The 16391-nt window shown below is 38.4% G+C and overlaps 1 protein-coding gene across 8 annotated transcripts in view; it reads left to right on the plus strand.

Moving 5' to 3' along the window:
* Positions 1-15809, plus strand: part of Aff2 (ALF transcription elongation factor 2) — a 661131-nt gene extending 645322 nt beyond the window's left edge. For all 8 annotated transcript variants that reach the window (XM_052740412.1, XM_052740432.1, XM_052740449.1 and 5 more), the window contains 2 exons: positions 7432-7622; positions 11464-15809. In XM_052740412.1, coding sequence (XP_052596372.1) covers positions 7432-7622; positions 11464-11585 — 313 coding nt within the window. In that variant the 3' untranslated portion in view covers positions 11586-15809. The remainder of the gene's footprint in view (positions 1-7431; positions 7623-11463) is intronic.
* The last annotated feature ends 582 nt before the right edge of the window (positions 15810-16391 follow it).

Below are 16391 nucleotides of genomic sequence, written 5' to 3' on the forward strand. Positions count from 1 at the left end.
TTCTGTTCTGTTGCAAAAGAAACATAATTAAAAATATACAATATTCCAGTTTCATTCTTCTACATATAGCTATCAAGTCTGATCAGTACAATTAGTTAAAGATGCTGCCTTTTCTCTTGTGTGTATCTTTGGCTTCTTTCTCAAAATTCAGGGGGCCCTGGGTGTGTAAATGTATATCTGAGTCTTTAATTCAGACATTGATCAATGTGTCTATTTTTATGCCAGCACCATGCTATTTTTGTTGCTATATCTCTGTAGTACAACTTGAAATCGGAATGGTGATACCTCCAGCAGTTCCTTTATTTTGAGGATTGTTTTGGTGTGTGTGTGTGTGTGTGTGTGTGTGTGTGTGTGTGTGTGTGTGTGTGTATGTTTATAAATGAAATTTAAGATATTTTTCAATTGCTATAAACAATTAAGTTGGAATTTCAGTGGAGATTACATATTTCTGTAAATTTCTTCTAGGAAGATGGACATTTTCACAATATTAATCTTACCAATCCATGAGCATATTAGGTCTTTCTGTCTTTAGTTTCTTAAAGTTTTTATTATGTAAGTCTAGATTGTGATTGATTGCATGGAAGAAACAAACAAGATAAAGATGTCAAAAAATTTACTGGGGCAAGAGGAGAAGCAGTGGCACAATCTTGAATAAGTTTTGGCAAAGGATGGTAGAGCATACCATGAAATATCTGAAAATGAGAATTCCAAGCAAGGAAAAATGGGAGAAAGCATGTGCTCCATGAGGTCAAGGGAGAGTAAGGGTACAATGTGATGATCTGATACATATATCTCATATATAATGATCAAATCAGGATAATCAGAGTTTCATGTTCCTAAATATGCACTACTTCTGTTTGCTGATAACCTTAGAATTCTTCTCCTTAAAAACATATAGTAATTTCTTATAAAATTACACTTTCCCTACTGTGTGTAGAATTCTACAACTTATTTCTCCTATGTAAATAACTGGATTCTGGACCAGTTTTCAAATTATCCCATCTTCTCCTTCTTAGCCTGTATTAAACATGATTCTACTTGCTGTGTCTATGAAATCAATCTTTTTTAGCTTTCATGTATGAATGGAATATAGACTTTTCAAGATATATGATGCTAAGAAACATGTTTTACTTTTTCCTGATGACTTACAGACATGATAGAAAACAATGAATCCAATCTGTTATTTCAGTGTAGTAAAGTGAGGCCCACCAAGGGGATGGACATGCTTAATGGTACATATCAATTTTGTGGTGAGATGGGGTTAGAATCCTAGCATCTTAGGATTCTAGCACCTATAGTTTCTTTTTCAATATGTGTCTCCTGAAAGCTTTGCCATTTTTCTCTAGAGATTACAAATGAGAAAGTATGTATTTCTAGCTAAACTAACATTTAAGACTTAATGATTGGCACTAAAGAAAATGATTATAAAATAGAATGTGAGACCTATGAGGACAAAGAATTTTATTTTTATATCACTAAGTAGCCCTGCGTGCTAATGTTCCTTAGCATGAGAATACCCATATCCCATCATTGCTTTGAGAATAAATCAGGCTATGGAAAAGCAGGAAAATATCTCAGAAATCATAAACATGGTAGAGAAACTCCATGTTCTTAGTCCAGACAAATACATAGCAAATTTGAAGATCTACCTTCCTACCATGACCAGAACACACCATAAGATCGACTCCATTGGCAAAATACTTGAACTTTCTCTCATGACTGTGGGCACCATCTCTATGTAGCTGAAGAAGAGGATTTCAGCTACAGTTGTTCACAGAACTTGTCAATAGCACTTTAGCATATTGGTATATGTGACCTATTTCTCAAACAAATGTACATGCCTCTATGCTGTGAGCAGTCATAGACTCTGAGAAACACAACCACCTTGGAGATGCAAAGTTGTTAATAATAGAATTTGGTAAGGGATTGGATCATAATATAGGGCTCTGTAACCATGCTCTGCAGTGGAAAAGAGGTTCCTTCAAACATGTAGACTCTTAAATATAGTTCTGCCTCGTTTCTGTTGTTTATGTTTTTACTTTCTTCTTTTTTACCCCTTTTTGTTGAGTTTTTTTATTCATTTTACATACCAATCACAGATCCTCCTCTCCTCCTCCTGCCCCTCCCACCTTTCCCCCCAACTCCCCCATTCCCTCCTCCAGAAAGGTAAGGCCTCCCATGGGGAGTCCACAGAACCTGATATATTCAGTAGAGGCAGATCCAACCCCCCCCCCCCCGCAACAAGGCAGTGCAAGGTGTCCCATAGGTAGTGGTCTCCAAAAAGCCAGCTCATGCACCAAGGATAGATCCTGATCCTACTGCCAGGGGACCCCCTAAGCAGATCAAGCTACACAACTGACTTGCTTATGCAGAGGGCCTAGTCCAGTCCCATGGAGGCTCCACAGCTATTGGTCTGAAGTTAATAAGTTCCCCCTAGTTTGGTTTGGTTGTCTCTGTAGGTTTCCCCATCATGATCTTGATGCCCCTTGCTCACAGAATCCCTCTTCTCTCTCTTCCACTGCACTCCTGGAGCTCTGCCTGGTACTTGTCTGTGGATCTCTGCATCTGCTTCCATCAGTTATGGGATGAAGGCTCTATGATGACATTTAGGTGCTGGGAGACATTCCTGGTGGTGGATGGGTCCTGCAGAGGATATAAGGAGTTAGTGTGGAAGGAAGTGAACCAGGCCATAGTGGTCAGGAGAATCTTGCAGTCTGACTGAGTAGCAGCCAGAGTGTTTCTTTGTTTATACAGAATTTAGTTAGCAGGGATACATGCATGATGTTCCAAAACATAGATCATATCATTCTTGTTTTTGGACTTGCGTTTCCCTTCCTTTTGCTCATTTTTTAGTCATCATTAATAAACTATGACAGAACAGAGTTATCATTTCCATTTCCCTCAAGTTTTGACATCAATAATAAACAGAGTTATCATTCTTACTCATAAACCCCATAACCCAATTTTTGAGAATCTAGAGGCATATGACAGCCTGTGCTCAGGCTGGTTGCTTTGGTTGCTTCAAGGACACTAGACCAAAACAAAAATCTTCAATCACCCTGGGTATTTTGCCATGGCTCAAGCAGTGTATTATTAACTCTTAGTGGTCAGAATGCCCAGGAGAAATCCTCAGACTAAAGCTGCTGCAGTTATTATTCAATTTCTGGCATAATACAATCAATGTTCACATTTATATCTTTATAGAATATATGTCTAATCCTGGCATTCTGTTGTTTCTTGGTCATATGACTTTTTAGTGGCTCTACATGAGCTAACTTCTAAGAGAGGGAGGTCTTAACATCTCATACTTTCATCATCTTTGCACTCACTCCAAACTTTGCTTATCAATATGTCTCTATGTAGAGCAGAGTTGTATGCCACGTAATTATCGGAGTGTACAGTGGGAAGAGCCTTGTAATCTGACCTGTGGCTGACTCCTCTAGCCCACTGAATCTTGTTGACCTTTTAATATTACTTTGTTTTGAATATCTTGTTCCTGTGTAAGTACAGGGACAGATATTTCAAGAATGTCTCATAGCTTCATAAAGAGACCTCTGGCTTCTTTATGTGTCACAACCTCCAACGCATAAAGAAGACCTTCAAGTAGATAAGGATATTTCCCTCAAAGTTTGGGGGGATAGTTCAGGACTTTCCTGGGTGATCTTAGAAGCAGCATTCCTGGGAGAAGGGATAAATAATTCATAAGGAATTTTCCATCAATCCAACACCCCCAAGTTGTACAAATATTAAAAGTGCCCCAGCACTCGGAAGGCAGAGGCAGGCAGATCTTTGTGAGTTTGAGGCCAGCCTGCTCTCCAAAGCGAGTTCCAGGAAAGGCACAAAACTATACAGAGAAACCCTGTCTTGAAAAACAAAAACAAAAACAAAACAAAACAAACAAACAAACAAACAAAAAAAAAACGCCCCAAGTATGCAACAGGTAGAGATGAAAACCAAAGGCGATATGGCAGCCATCATGTGTCTCAGCTTTGCTGGATCTTTGTCAAACTGCTGTGCTGGCATTATGACTTCTGCTATTCCATTCAGTTATGGCTGTGCCAGTTACGGTACTCACTTATCTGATTATTGGGGTAAGCCAGTTCAGGCACCTTCTCCATTACTGCTGGTAGTCTAAGCTGAGGTCATCCTTATGAATTCCTGGGAACTTCCCCAGCACACGGCCTCTCCCCATCCCCATGATGTCTCCCCCCCATCATGGTGTCTCCCTCACTGCTCTCCCACACTGTCCCCACTCCAGCTCGACCATCTTGTTCCCTCATGTTCTCATCTCTCATCCCCCACCCTCCAATGCCCATCCTTTATCCCCAGTTTACTCATGGAGGTCTCATCTATTTCCCCTTCCAGGGTGATCCATGCATCCATCTTAGGGTCTTCCTTGTTAGCTAGCTTCTCTGGAGCTGTGAGTTTTAGTCTGATTATCCTTTGCTTTACTTCTAGTATCCACTTATGAGTGGGTACATACCATTTTTGTCCTTCTGAGTCTGGGTTACCTCACTCAGGGTGATATTTAATAGTTCCACCCATTTGCCTGCAAATTTCATGCTTTCATTGTTTTTTAATGCTGAGTAGTTCTCCATTGTATATATGCACCACATTTTCTTTATCCATTCTTCACTTGAGGAGCATCTAGGTTGCTTCCAGGTTCTGGCTTTTATGAATAATGCTGCTATGAACATAGTTGGGCATGTGTCCTTGTGGTGTGATTGAAATTTCCTTGGGTATATGCCCAAGAGTGGTATAGCTAGGTCTTGAGGAAGATTGATTCCAAATTTTCTGAGAAACTGCTATACTGATTTCCAAAGTGTATGTATTCCCACCACCAGTGGAGGAGTGTTCCTCTTGCTCCACATCCTCTCCAACATAAGTTGTCTTCAGTGTTTTTGATCTTAGCCTTTCTGACAGGTGTAAGAGTTGTTTTGATTTGCAATTCCCTGACGATTAAGGATGTTGAGCAATTCCTTAAATGTCTTTCAGCCACTTGAGATTATTCTGCTAAAAATTCTGTTTATCTCTGTAGCCCATTTTTAATTGAATTGTTTCATATTTTGATGTCTAATTTCTTGAATTCTTTATATATTTTGGATATCAGCCCTCTATAAGATGTGGGGTTGGGGAAGATTTTTTTCCCATTCTGTAGGCTGTCATTTTGTCTTATGTACAGTGTCCTTTGCCTTACAGAAGCTTCATAGTTTCAGGAGGTCTCAATTATTAATTGTTGCTTTTAGTGTCTGTTCTACTGGTGTTGCATTTAGGAAGTGGTCTCCTGTGCCAATGTGTTCAAGACTACTTCCTACTTTCTCTTCTATCACGTTCAGTATAACCTAAAGAAATTAGATGCACCCACAAAAACACAGGCAAAAGATAACCCGACAGCAGCAAATCCCAAAGAAGGGAAATACACACATACTACCACCAAAAGGTAACAGGAATTAACAATCACTGTTCATTAATATACCTTAATACCAATGGACTCAATTTGTCTATAAAAAGACACAGGCTAAAAGAATGGAAACAAAAACAGAATCCATCCTTCTGCTGCATACAAGAAACACACCTCAACTTCAAAGACAGATAATACCTCAGAGTAAAAAGTCGTGAAAAGACTTTCTAATCAAATGGACTTAAGCAAGCTGGTGTAGCTATCCTAATATCTAACAAAATAGACTTCATACTAAAATCAATCAAAAGATATCAGGAAGGACATAACATAATCATCACAGGAAAAATCCACCAACATGAAGTTTCAATTCTGAACATTTATGCCCCCAAAACAAGGGCACCCACATATGTAAAAGAAACGTTACTAAATTTAAACCACACATCAAAGCACAGACCCTAGTAGTGGGAGACTTCACCACCCCACTCTCACCAATGGACAGATCTGCCAGACAGAAACTTAACAGAGAAATAAGGGATCTAACAGATGTTATGACTCAAATGGACTTAATAGATATCTACAGGGCATTCCACCCTAACACAAAATAATATACCTTGTTCTCAGCACTTGGACTTGAGTTTTGTGCATGGTGATAGATATGGATCTATTTGCAATCTTCTATATGTTGACATCCAGTTATGCCACACCATTTATTGAAGATGCTTTCTTTTTTCCATTGTACTTTATCTGGCATTGTTGCCTAGGTTAGTTAGTTTCAAATGCCTGTCCTCAACAATGCTCACATCTGAGCCTCTCAGGTATTTGCAACTATGGTAATATGTTACCACATAGTACTGCCCATTTCTTTCACTCCTTCAAAATGTCCTGCCCAAGTGGATACATCTGTTTAGGAAGTTTCTCAAAGATTGGCTGAAGAAAGGCTCCCTATGAATGGTGCATAGATCTTGCTGCCATGCACAGGAGACTGCTCATGCATTCAGGCGTGTCTTTAAGCAAGCCTACAAGAGTATCCTAAGCTCAGATCCTGAAAAAAATTACCTCCATGATACATGTAGCCAACAGGCAACGATGGTACTGATGTTAAAGAATTCACCAAAAAATGTGTCCAAACACTGGAACTGTCAAAAGTAAGAACTTTGAAGACTCCTCTTTATAAACCAGCATGAAGGTAAACAATCACCAACAAACAACTCATCTCCTTTACACATCTTAGAAAGTCCTAAACAGATATTCAAAGTCTTACTTTTCTTTCTAGCTTCTCCAACGCTACACATTGAGGGGCTTTTACAATGTACAATTGACTTATTATGGCAACTGTATTTGTGATGAACTATCACTGTGGTTTCCGCAAAACACTTTGAAGAAAAGCCAATATTGCACATCATGTTTTCTAACTGCCAGTAGCCATTCTGAAGAAGTAGAGTAAGCATCACAGCTTTGAGCTGTTTCTTTCTCTGAAACACTGTAACATGTCATATATATTCAAAGTCAGAGCTACATTTGTAGGTAGTATTAATGTTAGAGAAAAATTCACCCAACTAACTCTTTCCATCCCCCTCTCTGTATTCCTTTTCCTCTTCCTCTCCCAGTTTTAAAACAAAAACAGCAGTGTACATAGAGGGCTGTCTAGTTGTTAGAGACAGTGTGACCTTAAGTGTTTCTGGTTAGAAAATGAACATAGGTTATTTATTCTAGGAACAGCACTATAGCTCTCGGTGGGTTAGTCAAAGGGTTTAAGATCTGATGTGTCATTATGGTCCCCCTACACTAGAGCCTCCGAATAAAGCTATAATGTTGATCAGAGCTATAGGATCTTGTCTCAGAAGAGCCACTGAGATGTGACCCATTAATTGAAGCTTTGTGAATCTTTATCACATTAAACTTTGCTCTGGCTAGTGGTATTCTGAAGAGACTCCACTGTGACAAGAGATCCTCCATGCTGTATATCTCCAAAATCCTGCTTGTACTCTTCCCTGCCTATCTAACTTGTCCTGTCTCTTTCCGTTCTCCAGGAATACTCCATCCCCAGTATCTCTAAACAATGTCTCTCCCATCAATGCAATTGGGAATTGTAACAACGGTCCTGTCACCATCCCCCAGAGAATCCACCACATGGCTGCTAGCCATGTCAATATTACCAGTAATGTGCTTCGGGGCTATGAACACTGGGATATGGCTGACAAACTGACAAGAGACAATAAAGGTATGATTATCTGTTCTATTCTTTGCTTAAGGATGAGAATACAGTCACTTATACTTTGAAGGACTAGGTCCCTTGTACCTGATGGCTTTATATTATTTAATTCTTCAGATTTCTATGTCTTAGGTGAGAGGAAATTAGCTTAAGGCTAACATAGTGACCTATTTTGACATTTAGACTGATTCAAGCCTAAATATTTATTCTCCTTTAAGACTTTTATCAGCACATGGTATTTTCAGAATTACACTCAGCGACAAGGATCAATATAGAGAAATAGTTACTAAGGCAAAAAGAGGGATTCAAAAATTAATTAAGATTCTGTTGGCTTCTGTTTATTTTTTGAGAGGTAAGGTAGAATTAAGGTCATGTACCTTCATTATACTTATCAGCTCCAGATGAATATATAACAACACAGTTTTCATTTCCAACTAAGAACTAAACCTCAGTTAGGATTTCTTTATATCCTGATAGGAGGATTAGGGTCCTATTTATGGGAACACATGAGATTTGCTACAGAACAAATGCAAAGTAGACCCTTCTTCACAAAGGTCAATTAATCATTGATGACTTGTGCTGCCATCTGTGACCTTAGCCATCATTGACACTCAAAATAAAGCCTCACCGACCAAATATCATTGAGAAGTAAATCCAAAACCACACTTTTACTCTGGTCATTCATCTGCTGTGACTCTTTCTAGCCCACTAATTACAGAATGGCCAGTTGCAAACAAGGTAGGGACTTAAGGGGATCTATTAGAATCAACCAAGAAAGGAGAAACAATCAGGCTGTAGTAATAGAAATATGGCCAGTAATGGGGAGCAATTAGCCTCCTCCACAATCTAGGTTGCTTGGGGTGAATGTGGATTTTGCTAGTTCCTGAGCAGTTATATGAATTTCCAAAGATCAGGCTAAAAATTTTGCCCATTGTATCAGAGCTCTCTCTCTCTCTCTCTCTCTCTCTCTCTCTCTCTCTCTCTCTCTCTCTCTCTCTCTCTCCTCTCCCTCTCTCTGAGACAAGGTTTCTCTGTGTAGCCTTGGCTGTCCTGGAACTTTCTTTGTAGACCAAGCTGGTCTCAAACTCACAGAGATCCACCTGCCTCTGCCTCCGGAGTGTTGGGGTTAAAGGCATGTGCCACCACTGTTATCAGAGCTCATTAAGTTTGCTAGAAGAAGCAGATACTTTGTCAAAGTATCAGATTCTAGAATCTGAATTCAAACCAATAAATAGACTACTCTACTATCTAGAAAGTATATTTAGTAGCAAGTATTTAGAGACCTTTGGTAAAAAACTGAAATTAATCTATCTGAACAAAGGCAATTCTTATGTAGACTTTCCTTTCCTAGACTTCTGGAAAACCAGATACAACTTGCCTAAACAACTAGGCCCCCACAAAGGCTCTATAACTGTGAGCAAAGGCACCGGCATCTTGAGATCTGTCTGGTTTATCTGGTTCTAATCTGTCTTACTTTGTATTGGTAATTGGAAGGAGGTTTGATATTTACAAATTTCCTTTTAAAATTGCATTCACTTTCAAAATCTGTTCAAGTAATTTCTTCTAAACTAACTGGAGAACTTTCCAGGAGCAGTGTGATGACTGTGCTAATGCTAGGGTGAAAAAGTGCTAATCTTGTCATTAGCACAGACTGCCAAAGAGTTACTAAATTCTCTGCCTAATACTGAATCAAAATAACACTGTCACTGTACCAACAGAGAGAACACATGTTGGTGATGCTGTCACTGGCCTTTTCAGTGGGCTAAGAAGAGACTCTAATTTGGAAATTTGTGCTTACAGCCTTTAGCTCTGCACACATGTCATTTATGACTTGCTTGGATTTGATGATTTTTCTAACATCTATCTTGTATAGATAGAAATTACATAACTCAGGAGCTTCTCTTTGGATAGAAACTACATCCCACTCAGGCAACTATGGACATAGACCTTCTCACAGAGAGTTGTGCTATGGATATGGACAGTGTTGGCTATTTTTGTAGAAAGCCTCTATCCCTGTCACTGCTTGCCCACTCCTGCAGCTGCAGATAGCTTATTACAGAAGGTTCTGGTGCTGAAACATGCCAAATGGTTGATGCTATTCTCTGCCCTTTGATCAAAAGGCCCTACTCCCTACCTGCCCCAGCTACATATATTGCTCCATTGAAGTGGTCATTAAAATGATGAACTGGCAATCTAATTTAAAATGCCAAAGACAGCTTTTCACAGAATATTCAGAGGATATCTTACCTCACATAAAGCTGACATTCATTCAACAATGACTAGTTCTTTAATATTTTCCTTAGTATAGTATTTCCAAAGAAAATATTTTAGATGCCAGAAGTAATTTACTCCTTTGTTGGCAGAAATTCTTTTTATTACATTGCCCAGGTTAAAAAGTATCACATAATCAAATGAAGTTAATACCTGGAGAAGCAGCCCATATGTTACATATAACATAAAGAATAAATGCTTTGTTCAGTGAATTATCATTTGCTGAGCAATCAAGTACATGTAATCCATGCACAGAATTTGATTTCTAAGAAGGCAGAAGAGCATTTTAGTCACTTTAGGATTGTCTCTAGTCCCACCCCTGCCCTGGATTTGGATTCCTTATTCTCATCCAGTACAGGCATGATTTCATGTTCAAGGCTGAGGCTGCCTTCCCTGTAGGAAACTAACAAGAAAAAATGCCAGTGAGCCCTCTTGGGACAAGCTATCAGACAAGTAAAGTGGAGCAAAGGGGTACCTAGGGAATTTTCAGACATCATACAGTCTTTCCCACATATACTCCTCCCCCAAGGCAGACATTCTAATACTCTTGTCACACAGGTGAGTAATTAGTAATGTAGCCTTAGGGCTATCCCATTTCCCAAGTCAGCTAGAAGTAATCATGCTCAAGAGTGTGGTACAAGTTGTCATGTGCTGGATCCTTGCAGGTCATTTTCTACCCCTATGAAATCAGTAGCAAAATTTCCTACCTCAGATTCTTCCAAGACATTTATTTAGCTCTGGATGACAATGTCCATAATTGATGCTCAGGTTCACTGGCATTTTCTATACTCTGCCAATAAAAGTCAGAAAAAAACAGTTCACTTGGATCAAAAGAAAATATATTTTCAATTTAATAGCATATAAATAAAATTCTTCTTACATTAGAGAAATCATGATGCTTATCATGACCTATACTGCATAAGAAAGCTTTCATAAAAAATAAAGCTGTAATATATAAGATATAAATATATTCTAAAATATTCAACTACATTTATGTATTTATGTACATTTTACATAAATAGTATATTTTCATACATTTACAGAAATATGTATCCATGTATATATATATATATATATATATATATATATATATATATATATATATATATATATATATATATATTCTGTAGGATGGTAATGCATTTTCAGAACATGCTGTTTGAGAAAGGATATAGTGATAAAAAGTACTTAGCATGAATTAACAGATTTAAATGAGTTTTGTTTCACTAAACACAAGAACACTAACATTGTATTATCAAACTTTTGGAGTTCAATAAACATATACCAATTATATATATATTATATATATGTAATTCACACATAATAAAGACAAGTATATATAAATTTCATAAAGATAGATAGATAGATAGATAGATAGATAGATAGATAGATAACTTTGGTTGCCTAATAAGCCCTTTAAATTTTGGTTGAATGAAAGAGTAGATAAATAGATTAATGAACAAATGGATAAATCTTTCAGTGTCCACATGATTGTGGTATTAACTATAGCTTTTTAATCTGGTGCATAGGTTCCATGATGTTAAATAAAGGCTTGACCAAGTGCTGCTCTGATTTTCAGAATTCTTTGGCGATCTGGATACACTGATGGGGCCTCTGACCCAGCACAGCAGCATGACCAATCTTGTCCGCTACGTTCGCCAGGGACTGTGTTGGCTGCGCATCGATGCCCATTTGTTGTAGTGGGTGCTCTCCCAAATCTAGAATCAGCACCCATTCCCCTACCTTTACCAGTGCCTTGATGGTCACTGGTGGAACTCCACTCATTTGGGAAAGTTCTCTTTCATTATGTTTGTTTTTATGCATTTTTGATATTTGTGAAAAAATGAAGTCATTGTTAGTGGACACTACAACTTGAGAGAAGTGTATGTTTTATTTTTCAATATTTGATATGTGTTTCTCATATCTCATGATTTTTGTGCTTTATGGAATGAAAATCCCTATAATATTGATTTAAGTCCACATGATTCAAAACAAAGAATGAGAAGCACATGTGATGACGAGAGGCTCCTGAGAACTCAAACAAGAGGTCTAACATACACATGAACAAGGGACCTGCAGAGATTCTGGCAGTAGCCATTCCCCAAACTATACTTCTGGGTCCAGAAAAGAATGTATTTCAGAATCCATTGCTAAACAATATCTGTGCTTCCCACAGACTAAATCTTCAGGTGAGAATCTCCATTGTCAAACCCCACAGATTGGATGTTTTAACTACAGTATAAAGTGAAGAGTAGCAAGAAAAGTACAAGCATAAGAATTCTACTCTTGCAGTGACACAACCAGAAGACTCTTTTGTTAACATCCTGTTCCTGATTACCTACTTTTCTACTATTTTAATGGTGAGAAGGAGGAGTAATACTTATTTGGATAACTTTATGTCATTAGGTTAACTCCTCACCTGGGATTATTTGTGCGAAGTTCCCTTTACAAGGAGCAGTTTGGCAGATGCATATCTTAGTTATCAAAATAACACATTCGTCTTAGACTTGAGGAATCAGACTGGCCTGAAAGATGTCCCTCAAAAAAATCCATGCTTCTGCCTCATTTGCAGCCAGTAGGCAAATCCTTACCTTCAAGTACTATGATAGATTTGCATATCAAATCTGTGAAATCAAAAGTCATGTTACTACTTCCTAGAATTAATTTCCTAGTATCCTCTCTATCTGTACTTTCCAAATATTATCCACATTTTATATTTTCTAGAACTTCTTTTTTTCTTTCCCCTTTCTTTTGTTATTTCTTTCAGGAGCTCTTGGCTAAAATACAATCACTGATTTTTATTAAAGTTTATATTAGTATAAATCATTTATATGAAAAGTTGAAAGACAACACTTAACTCTCTAAGTAAGACCTAACTTTTCTTTTTAAAAAACAAAAATCCTGAAGTAGTGCTTCACCCTGGAATCTTTGGAAATACTCCTGAAGTTTGGGAACAGTTCTCCTAATTTGGAGCATTTCCTTATGAGTTATGACTATCTCTCCTTCTTATCCTCTACATTCATCTTATGTCTCTAAACATTACCCTGTAAATATCATCTTCAGTGTTCCAGCTCACCAGAAAAACTCTTCAGCTATACTAAACACTATGCGTTCATTAGTTACTTGTAATTGCCTGCTGGCATATAATTCCATGTAACCTTTAATCTGCTGAGTTATTGAATTCTGTTCACTGAGTTATGACCAGATAAACAATAGATATGTACATGAAAGATGCAGACTTGTATGATTTCTAAAGTGAGTCATGCAGCTCTGTGATAAGAACAGCAGGCAATCACTCTGTACTCTCATTGGAAAGGCTAGGTACTTTCCCAGTTCTGCTCTGATCATATTTGAATTGAAGGCCCTTTGTTGTATAATAAAGTTATGGAAGTTGCATTCCAATGGCTAAAGCCAAGCTGTTTCTACAGGTGATGGGTGCACCCCTGCAGCTAAAGCCTGCACTTCTTATGCTCCCAGTGTGGTTGAGCTTTAAGTCTACAGTTTCAGCAACAATATTTACATATGTACACACACAAATGAAATCTAAACCTTTTCTGTGCCTCTTAAGTGAGGAAAATGAAAACATGAAAGACAGAACACCCCAAATGGTTGTCACTTGAAAAAAAAATTAGCTGATGTCTTTGCAGTAACTCAAGTTCTCTATTTTCTTTGGCCTACCAGGAAACTTTCCTGGCTATTACTTAACAATGATGCCTACTTGCTTGACTTGTAAATTAAACCTAGTCCATGATCCTAGACCATCATAGATTTACACACAGATTATTTTTGAAATTAAGTCTCCAGTAACTAGAAATTAGAGTGGTACGGCAGTTTTCCATAGAAACAAGCATATTGACACATAGGTGAAAGACTTGTAGCTCTGGTTTCCATAATTCATTTTATCTTCTTATATACAACAGGGAGGCAAGAGGATGCTCTGTCATCTGTGGTGGCTGAACATAAAGTATCATGTCAGCACGATGATTATCAAATGGACAGTCAAGCTCTGGATCACCACCTGATTATTTAGTAGACCCACTTGTAACATAGCTTAGAAATCAATTAAACATGAAGAATGAAATATCTTCCTATCCCTGGAGATGGGGTGTCTCTGGTTTCCTAATTAAGAATTGTTACTGTTTTCTAGGCACTCTGGTCATCACACTACAAATGGTGATGTGCATCATGGGTATGCAGATATCTTCAGGATTGAAAGATTGAGGACTTTTTCAAGGGAATCTCTTCAGTGTACCAGTTAAGTGGGAGGGATATGAGAAATGTGGATGGCAGTGACAGATTGTGCCTCTTGATATTGGTGGAGGCTTGGTGAGTCACAGCCAAACAAGTCTCTACAGGTGTGGTGATGGGCAGAGTAATAGGTAGCCCCCGCACCTAAGCAAATACAAGAAACAAGCACAGCCCTACAACATGACCCAGGAGGGCCAGCACTATGCCTTCATTTATCACACAAGCTCCAACCACAGAGAGTCTGACAAGTTTGTGTTATGATGTTGGCTTGGCTTTGTATCTTTAATTAACTTTGGATTTTTTAGTGGTTTTGTCATATTACTATCTGAGTTTTGTAGGTAGGATTAATTTGAAAAGAGATTGATAGTGTGATCCTTGGGGTAGAATTTACCTATAAGCGTGTTGTTAGCCAGCCTGTAGACTGTCAATTGCTTAATAATCTCATTGGAAAAAACTAGTAGTTTTATATTCAGATGACATAATTAAAAAAAGCAGACTAGCTTCTGCGACATTTTAAAGACTTAAGGCTGAGATATCTTTTTGCTTTCATGTAGTGAAATGAAAAGATCCAAATCTTTAGTCAAAAGTAGCAAAATTAGATGCCATTATCTAAAATGTGTTTTGTTGAGTTTTCAAGTGGATGGATGGTTAAACGCATTGGATTTGGTCTGCATTGGAAAGATGCTAGTTCTACTGTACCTGAAGCTATCTAAATTGGATTTTGTTTTATCCAAAGTTGGATCCCGGAGGTTGAAGTTAGAGTTTGAAGTTGAAAGTGACTTTTGAAGGCAGACTCAATTAAGTTGTGAGGGTGAAGCCCTTACTTCCTTCTCAACAGACATAATAAAATTCACCTGCATAAGTTAGCAGGTGGGACAATCAAACTGGATCGCCGGGTAGGACTACTCAGTAAAGCAATGAACTGCTTGCTTACAGAAGCATCACTATCCCCATTGAAAAAAATGTGTGGCAAGTTGAAACAGCTACACAATACCAAACAAATGGGTGATTCAGTGCCCCCAAATTCAACTCTGTGGGGAAAAATATTGAACCAGTTGTCAGTGTCCTATTACAACTGGCACTCAATTCTTTGTCATTGTTGTTCTTGTCGTTGCTGTTGTTTTGCATTTCCACTCACACAGCCTTATTCTCATAATTAAACTCTGATTCATTTCTCTCCGGTGTTAGCAAACTCCAATGACAGAAATGGCATCTGTGTATTGATAATCAGCATTTACCCTGGGAGGGGACTAATCTGATAGGCTGGTCTCAGAAGTTAATCCTACCATCTGATATTTCCAGAAAAAGAGAAAGTGTTAGTTCCCTTTCCATTCCCCTCCTCATGAATCTAGAAGCCCTCTGTACCAAAAGCATCACATTTTTTTCTCTGTAATCTTTTAACAAAAAGAAAATCACATTGTGGGGAGGGCAGAGGGGGGTGTGGGTAGAGGGTGGAGGGTGGGAAAGCCCTTGGAGGCTAGACTGCAGTTCATGTCCCTTCCTGCTTCTGACATAAAATGTTAAAGAATCATTCATAGTGCTCACACTGGGTTAGGGGACACTGAACTGCTTTTCAGATCCATGGTCAATCATTCTTCTGAGATTGGAGCTTTGCTGTTTCATTAACTGTGCAGTGTAGACTAATGGTGTTTAATAAAAATCATTCAAAATTGCAAACTCTTTTGCCATTGACCTATTTTCTTGGCTGTTTGATTGTATTAGACTTTGAGGATGGAAGGGGAAAGCAAAAGAAACCTGCTAATGGGCTGGTGGCAGGATGCGGCAGTGGCAAATCCAGGCCTGCTTGCATGCAAGCAGTTGCCTGTGAACAGTAGAATGCAGAACAGTGTGCAGATCCTCCTGAAAGAATGGCCTGCTGGGTGCTTTCACCTGAGGATAACTTGTTCATATGGAGAAATCATTGTTCGTTAATCTCCACAGCAGGAAGTCAGCTGCCATATCCTGAGGGATTCCAATGTTTTACAGAGTTGGTTCTGTCCTGTATCACTTATGTGGCTACAAAATAGACATGTCTCAGAGTAGACCCCAACGTGGTGACAATAACCAAATGTATCCCAGATGCTCAGGTCCTCTGCAGCTTTTCAGAGCTTCCACTGCAGAAAGCAGAGTTGCTAAAACCTCAAGATGCTGGGATGATACTTGGGTCTTTAGTGTACCACCTTTATCAACTAGTTAATACAAAGCACCTCATTTTTAGCATTTTCCAATTTGCATGGTGTAAATTATACCACCATAGCT

This window comes from Peromyscus californicus, unplaced genomic scaffold (genome assembly GCF_007827085.1).
Source record: "Peromyscus californicus insignis strain IS unplaced genomic scaffold, ASM782708v3 Scaffold_10__1_contigs__length_136768540, whole genome shotgun sequence".
In the NCBI taxonomy this organism is placed as follows: Eukaryota; Metazoa; Chordata; class Mammalia; order Rodentia; family Cricetidae; genus Peromyscus; species Peromyscus californicus.